Below are 8,472 nucleotides of genomic sequence, written 5' to 3'. Positions count from 1 at the left end.
GACCAAGACGAACAGGCAGACCAAAACAGGCACTCTAACAGTACGAATCTGCTACACACCACCTGATCCGGAAGATGACGTTAACTTGAGAGATAACTTACCTTCCAGTGCCAAATTCAGAAATCCAGGGGTAAAGAGAAGCCAGCAAGACTTATACAAATGCCCCCAAAAATAAAACCAGAGAAAGTATTTCATCAGTACTGACAATTAACATGTCATTTTCAGATTAGGTTGTTAACAAAGATAAGGAGAACTTTAGATTTGTATACTTCACAAATGTTTATTAAAGCAAACAATTTAATTTGATTTTCTTGACAAAATGTGTTAATCCCCAGAAAAGATCACCAAGAAAAATAGGTTTGTGAATATAAGATTTTTACTGTACAGATTTTGCAAAATAAGTTATTTGCATAGATATTATAGTGCTTCTTTATTACTATCTAAAATAGGCTATTCTCTTTAAGTTCTTCTGTATTATCAGGAGTGCTTTGGTTCATACTGAATACAGTAGATAAAACAATACAAGTAATTGTAAAATAGGAATTGCGTTTTATAACTTAATGGAATAGCTAATCTTCAAGTTGAAAACAAATTTTGTTTTCAAACAAAGATAAATAATGCAGCCTCACCCTTCTTGTTCTGAAGATGACAATCATTTGAGAGCTCTACAAAGTTTTCCATGATTTCTTGCCTTGATTTCATCTCTCAACTTATATTTAGCTAGAAAAATTCTGAAAGATATCTGCACCCTCAAGCCAGTTCCGAAAACAGGATAGCCCTTTGTCTCTGATCTGTTTTCTTCCCTTGTCAGTAATGACTTCTCCGGTTTGTTTCACAATCACCAGTTTAGGAATTGCTGTTATGTTGTATTTCTTCTTCAGATCACTGAGAGAAAAAAAAGTTAAAAATAAAAGACATCATTAGGAGTCATTTTAGGAAAACTAGTCTCTCATGAAGGCTACTTGAGTTGGTACACATGGGAAAGCAGAAGGAACGAGGGTCTGGACTTTCTCAGAGCTTGAGGCACAGCACGGGGTAGTATGGAGAGGTGGACAAGGCTGCAACATCATTTACCCGACCAGAACTGTGAGTTTACATTGTGAAACTTAGCTGAGGGAGTTGCAGCAACCTTCCCATTACTGCTCTTCACTGCTGTTCATAGTCTCCAGAGGAGCAGAGACTGCCCCTCAGGGACCATAAAGAGGTCCAGGGAAGTGTGACATACCTTTCCACCTTGTTTTTGTTAGTCAGAATCAGGTGTCTTCCAGTCTCCTTTTGATGGATGGGAGGAAATACAAGAGAACAATCTCACTTAAATTAGAATTAGCTATTAGTCCAGTACAGATATGTTGAAGTGGGCCAACTCCATAAAGGTATTTCCTAAAGCCTTCATTAAAGCATGGTTTGTAATTTTTCACTGTAAAAAGAGATTATGGAAGTGTCTTAAATTCCTTCAGTGAAACAGGACTTCTATATAATGAAATGTAAACAAAAGAAAAATTGGAAGAAGCGCACACAGAAGTTGTTCAAGAAAAAATAATTTCAACTCTTCCTCTCTCCATCACACAGACATTACTGATAGTGGCCATTTCTCAAAGTCAGGAGACAGAGAAATCCAGGTAAATTACAAGTAACTGCATTAAACAATTGTTTTCTAACAAAACAGTTAAAATACAGGTAAAAAGTTGAAAAGCCTAACAAATAGCAGTGTTCCGTGGAAGAAATCAGGATCTATTCAAACAGTTGATGAGTAGGGAACCCAAGAAAAATCTGTGAGAAAAGACTTCTGAAGGATGGAAATTCAACAGGACAAAATTCAATACCAGAAGTAAAATAATACTTGGGAGGAAAAAGACAGAACACAAGACATCTGAAAAAAAAATATTTATGTCAGCAAGAATGACTATTAATCACACACCAGAGATGAAAATGCCGAAATAGCAGGCTATCAGCCACACGTCGTAAAACAGAATTCACTGACTGTTTATGTAGATGAGTTGAAAGAGATGAATAAGATGCAAACAAGAGGAACATGCAACAATAAGGGAGAATCGAGGAATACTACCTACTAAACCATTTCAGTTGATCATGACATATGTAACTGAAATGACAAGATGAAAGATTTTCAAGGAAAACAGTTTAACAGCAATGACAGCTTTTGTTTACTTCCTACAGGACAAAATAATGAGCAGAAAGAGAAAGACAATCTCTTCTACACAAGAAATTCACCTTAATGATGTTAATGGGATATGGAAGGAATGAATTTTGTCTACTTGTAAATTACTAGTTTCAGTAATAACAAAGGAAAATTTAGGACACAAGCCAGAAATAAAACAATATCGAGGCTACAACTTAAAAAAAAACACCACTAGCACTAACAATTTGTTGGCATTACTTTTATTTATTCATAACACAGCAAACTGAAAGAGGTTTGTGTTTATTGGCATCACAGGACAGAGTTCATGTTCTGTTTCACTGGACAACAAAAAAATCAGTTTGTTGTTGAGCGTGCTGCTGAAAGTAGGAGCCTTAAATGTTTTAAGGAACTCCAGAACCCATTCACAACCCTGACTCCAAATCAGACAGAAAAGCAGAGATAGCATATTTGAAGTTTCTTCCCTTGCTTATGACAACACCGCAAAAACAAATTATTTCCAAATACACAACACAGCAGAAACTACTACTTTCATACAGTGTCAAAATAAAAGGAAACTATTTGTTGGATACAAACAAACAGGCAGGGAAACATGTTCACACTGACGGTCGTAAAGTCTGAACCACACCAGGGTGTTTTCCCATTGTTTTCAAATTAAGTGAGACAGTTTGAAAATTACCTGCTTCCTACCACAGCACACTCTCAACATGTGTATCCAGATGTTCAGATCAGAGACCCAGGAATCAAACTATATAGATGCCATTGAATTTTTATTGTTCATTTTGGAAGGCACAAGTTCAAAAAAATGCCTTCCAGCACAACACCCTGAGAAGTGATATTTCACACTATTAGTGGTATGAATGCAAGAAAACATTTGTAGGCATTGTTAGAAATACTAGATGTTATGCATACAGACATTCTCTACATTTTCACTGAAACGAGGAGGAGTCTTAAAAATACAAAAAGCAAATCCTCAGTGAAATACAGGCCCAGACAAAACATTCCTGAAACACACATTTCCATCTTTATTTTTTTGAAGAGAAGGAAAATCCCCAGCAGGTGAAGGATACTGCTCTGCCAATAAGTTGGCAGAGCAATAATGCAAGAAATATTAAAGAAGAAACAATACTGTGGTCTAACAACAGGTTTGCTTGCTCAGACAGTTCTGAAATAAAAGCAAACCACCAAGAATAACCACAGACTGTTCTGAAGTCTGCTAAAATGGGACGAATAAACCAGTCTCAAGCAAGCTCATGTAGAAAGAATGTAAAAGGTCATCACCCCATACCACTGGTATGAGTAACAAGATGGAAGATGTGTCTTGTTGGTTCAGCAGACAATCAAATAGCTTGAGATGCCTAACATAATTGTAGCAGAGACAGAACAGTAGGAAACTGATGTTAATTTCCCATGGAGACTGGATGTAACTAATTATTTGCTTTGCTAAGGGAATGAAATGCATATACAGCTTATCCACCCCAGCACAGCCTCTTGTTTACACAGCTCTGGACTGAAGGGTGCTTGCATCAAACCAGACTGAAGCATGCACACAGATTTTGCTTATGTTTGTGCGCAGCTAGTTATAGGAATGGACCTGAAGAAGACCGAGGAACACATCTGCAGATAATGCTTCTTCATCACCATTAATATGGGTAGAGGTGTTTATGAAAGCTTCTTAAAACCTATTAAGATGACCCTCTCTCTCCTGTGGGGATCTCAGATGTTGTGACTCATCTGCACAGAGAACCATATGGAACATCCATGGGCTAACTCCAAAGACAATTTATGAAATCACTACCCGCAAGCAGAAACATCACGCGCCAAAGGGAAACTCAATTTTCTTGCAGTAAAATAAAGCAATAATAACAACGTTTTCAAAGATCAGCTGCCAAGACATTCCCAGGTAAGCATAAAGGTATATACGGTGTATTTACTGACTAGGGAAACAAAACGACAATTCAGAAGAGGAAGCTATAAAAAAAGATAGCTAAGGAAGACTGAATGAGCAACCTTTGCTTAGTCACAGAGAATCTTTCAGTCAAATCCTTGAAAACGGCCCTGGCCACACAAGAGAGCAACTTTCATCTGCATATGAAATACAAGAAATGAAGACATGAAGATTATTCAGGCAAACTGGAAGCCACTTCAGTTGTTAGGCCTCTGATTCTTAGGAGAAGTGCCTACTGCTGGGCAGTGCTCACATGGTCAAGGTCTTGTGTTTCTCACACTGCCCTGCCACTAAGGAGGCTGGTGGTGGGCAAGAGCATGGAAAAGGACACAGCTGACCCCAAATGACCGGACGGATGTCCTGTAGCATCATACTCAGCAATAACAGCTGGGAAAAAGAAGGAGGGACATTCAGATTTACAACATTTGTCGTCTTCTTGGGTAAACATTGTGTGTGATGGAGCCCTGCTTCCCTGGACATGGCTCAATATCCACCACAGGGAGTACTAGACGAATTCCTTATTATGAATTCCTTTGCTTGTGTATGCAGATGTGCTTCATCTTAAATTGCCTTTGTCCAAAACCACAAGTTTCCTCCACTCCCATTCTTTCTCCCAGCACACTGGGCTGAGTGACAAGGAGTGAGATTGAACATGCTGCCAGGAGTGAGACTGAACATGCTGCAACATGGTGCTTTGCTGATACCAAGGGTAACACAACATAGGTGGAATAATTTTATGTGACTGTTTAAGATCTACACATGAGGGTTTCTGAGAGATAGACAACATGGGGCAAAGTCATTATCAGGCTGTGAATATTAATAGTATGTTCATACACTAGGGTAATGTGACATTTTGGCAACATTTGAATTTTAACAGCTTTCACCTGGAACTGCTTTTGCTCAAAAGCGGTAGACATCTTGCTAATCTGCTTCTACAGTATACGCTGTAACCCACAGCTATGTGTTCTCTTAGCAGCAAACTTTCTGCATTAAGTGCAATGTCACTGTTAAGTGACTAATAAGCATGCACATTGTAAGGATGTGATTCAGTTTTAGTGTCTGAAGAGATTTGGGATGACAGTCTGAATAGACAGATCAGGAAAAGGCTACAGCTCAGCTCCTCACAGATAGTTTCACCATCCTCAGCTACCTGCACAGCTGCCAATCCACACTCTCATCTAAAGCTTCTTAATATAAAATGTAAGCATACTTTTTCTTTTTTTTTTTTTTTCCTGGAATCTTTCAGGATTCTAGTTTTCACTAAGGCATACAGCACCCATGTACCCAGTTAAATACCAGTCTACCTGGCAGCCTGCAGATCTACTGGCATGCCACAGACACCTACCTACAGAGTATGACTGATTTCATAGCAGAGCTCAGTATAAACGCAGCAGTTTCCTCACATACCATCATGTAAACAGCAGTCCTCATTTACTAACATTAGTTGTTAACAAATGCTTCCTCCTTTTCCTCTTGCTCTCTACTGTTCCCATTCTCCTCCTATTGCTCATTTCTTTCTAGATCATCTTTGTCCCCACTTCTGCAAGGATCAAAAGCTTGTGCCTGCAGCACCAGAATCAACACTAAAGCCACAAGCAGTCAAGACACCAAGAGCAGTATTTCCTGTTAGTCATGGCACAGATGATATGCAGCAGCAAAGATGCAGCCCCCACATCAGGGAAACTGGGGAAATTGTCAGAGCTGACAGCACAGGAGAGTCCTGAGATCCTGCTCTGAATTCAAATTTTTGCTTCTCTGCAGGTACATACACTTCATACACCACCTCACAGGCTACTTCTAAGTAGGACAAAATTCATCCCCCATAAACTCCATGCCTCCAGGTATGAAATGTGTTTTAACCAAATTCAGGTTGGCTCTTTTGTCCCTACAAAGGACTTCAGTCTATGCTGCAGATGTATATCTTAAACACTGAAGTCACCAGCTAAACTATTTTAACTAATACACAAAGTGTTAAAATATCAAATTGTTACTAAGTTTAGAGTTGTGTTCTTAGAACCAAAGCATTTAGTCAGAATTGAAGTTTAACAAATATGCATCCATCTTGCCTAATGTCTGCAATGGTTCACTCTGCAGCCAGACTGCCAACTAATTCAGACTAAGCTTCTTAAGCACCTCCATGTAGATCCTTATAGTAAAACACAATAAATCACTTCAAAATCATTGCTTTCTCATATCCCTCTATACTTTGTTCTTCCATGAGCCACTTCAAACACTATGATCGTGCGGCTGCCCTAACAGCACAAGCCACATTTCTGTAGATTAGTTTGGAGGTCATTACAGATTTCCACAGAAAAGCCGATTAGGTTACCACCATACCTGTGTTCCATGTGACCTGGGCAAGTCACAGCAGAGTCTGGAACAAAACCCTAATCCACAGAGCCTGAAGCTGTAATTGCATTCCCATGGCCTATGCCAAACAGCTCGCTGCATGCAACACTACAATGCCTTCAGGAAGTTTGCCTGAATTCTATTAGTATTAGTAGTTGCTAAATACAATTACTGCCTGGGGAGCATTTGGAGAACTATGAAAAAAAAGCTCTTTTTTAAAGTCTGTTTTTGAGTCAATGGAAATTGTCATTAAAAACAAAGACCTAGCACTAACTGGCTGCTGACATCCAGGAATGAGCGAAGGAGGGATGAAATAATTCTTGGCTTCAGGTTGTTTGCACTTGAGGTTCTCAAAGTGCACTGACCAAACAGTGTTAGTAAACTCACACCGATCTGAATGAGAAGCTAGGGAATATGATAGCTCTGTCCTGGGTAGCACGCAGATATGGGTCTGATGTTAAATGAACTCTTAGTTTACTGGAAGCACTAGAATTGTGCTCTTCATCAACTTTAACTACGTCTTCTAATTTTTTTTAATGCTTTAACAACCTAGTCCATGTTTAAAAGTGACCCTAACACCTTGACTTTGATGACAGCTGCAACAATGACTTCCACAGTCTACTCATACACTATTTAAAGGGGAAACATCCTTCAGCAGTATTGAATTCACTATTTCCTGATTTCACTGAAGAACACCTTGCTGTTCTTACCTGACAAGATATGGACCACTTGTACCTTTTACTTCTATTACTCAGTACATTCTTACTAACATAAAGCTATGATACATGGTTACACAAAAGCTACTGCTTTATATAGCCCAAAGCTAAAAACATGTATATTTTCAGCCTCCAATTACAGGCATTTCAGTGTCCCCAGATACCTTATCTGTGTCCCCACAGTGTGTCACAATCAATAAATACTTACTGAGAGGAACAAAATCGTATTTCTGACAGGAGTCGAAATGTATCTGTACCCTTGACTTTTATGATCAATTGGGCAATTCTTGGTGTTGTCCTTCACCCTGTTGCTCTAGCCCCTTCTCACCTGCACCTCCCAGGACCTCTCCACAGCATACTGCGCTCTCCCAGCTACGAGTTTTATTTTTTTTTAAGCTGGGTGGCTTTCCCAGCCGGCCACCGCCGGCTCTCCAGCTGGTTTCCGTTACCTACCACACGCCCGAGCCGGGCGGCGCCGCGGTACTCACTGCCTGTAGGGGTCGTGGAAGGGCAGCGCCAGCCAGTCGCCGTGCATGGCGCGCATGTAGCCCGCCATCTCCTCGGCGCTGTGGTCGGAGGAGACGAAGACGACCTCGAAGGGCGCGGGCGGCTGGCTCTCCTCCAGCAGCTCGGTGTAGAAGTCGCAGAGCACGGGGGTGAAGTCGCGGCAGGGCGCGCACCAGCCGGCCGAGAAGTACAAGCCCACCACCTTGTTCTGCAGCGCCTCCTCGGGGTCCACGCTGCGCCCGTCCCTGCCGACCAGCAGCCGCCCCGCGAACACGTCCACCATCTTAGTCGACCCCCCCCAACCCCGCGGCCGCACCGCGCCGGGGAGCGGACCCCCCGCCGCCCCGCCGCTTTTATAGCTGCCCGCCGCTGACTGACAGCGGAGCTGGCCAATGGCCGCGCCAGGATGGGCGAAGCACCGCCCCGCCCCCCGCCGCGAGCCGCTGTTCGGGCGGTAACGGTCGGAGGGGCGGTGGGTGGCGCTGAGGTGGCGGGGGGTAGGTTGCCGTGAGGGGCTCCGAGGCGAGGAGTTTGAGCGAGGGCTGGCGTTTCACGTCTTTCTGTAAAGGCCAGGGCTTACAATTTACTGAAAATAATAAGTGTAAGCAATAATCCCTCCCGCACCAACGTCAGGGCTCATCAGCTTGCCCTGGGTTTCACTCTCTCTCCTGGGAAGGTCTCACCGGAAGGCTTTGGCAGCTTTTGTTGGATGTTTGACACTGGATTTTTCTCTAGCATGGAAAACGTTCTGAATTTTGCTTATATAAGGAAGGGGCTGTCTGTTCTCTGTTCAAGCC

General features: G+C 41.8%; 1 protein-coding gene across 1 annotated transcript; it reads right to left on the bottom strand.

Annotated features, from left to right (window-relative positions):
- Positions 1-260: 260 nt before the first annotated feature.
- Positions 261-8,030, bottom strand: NXNL2 (nucleoredoxin like 2). The gene is made up of 2 exons (XM_040541600.1): positions 7,657-8,030; positions 261-885 (listed from the first exon to the last, which is right to left on the bottom strand). The coding sequence occupies exons 1-2, from the start codon at positions 7,956-7,958 to the stop codon at positions 717-719; spliced, it is 471 nt and encodes a 156-aa protein (XP_040397534.1). The 5' UTR covers positions 7,959-8,030; the 3' UTR covers positions 261-716.
- Positions 8,031-8,472: the final 442 nt, after the last annotated feature.

This window comes from Cygnus olor, chromosome Z (assembly GCF_009769625.2).
Source record: "Cygnus olor isolate bCygOlo1 chromosome Z, bCygOlo1.pri.v2, whole genome shotgun sequence".
Taxonomy (NCBI): domain Eukaryota; kingdom Metazoa; phylum Chordata; class Aves; order Anseriformes; family Anatidae; genus Cygnus; species Cygnus olor.
This window is presented reverse-complemented; position numbering and strand designations above follow the sequence as displayed.

Coding starts and splice junctions, on each gene's coding strand:
- NXNL2 (XM_040541600.1), bottom strand. CDS start 7,958: ATGGTGGACGTGTTCGCGGGGCGGCTGCTGGTCGGCAGGGACGGGCGC. Junction 886..7,656: donor TTCCACGACCCCTACAGGCA/GTGAGTACCGCG, acceptor TTTTTCTCTCAG/TGATCTGAAGAAGAAATACA.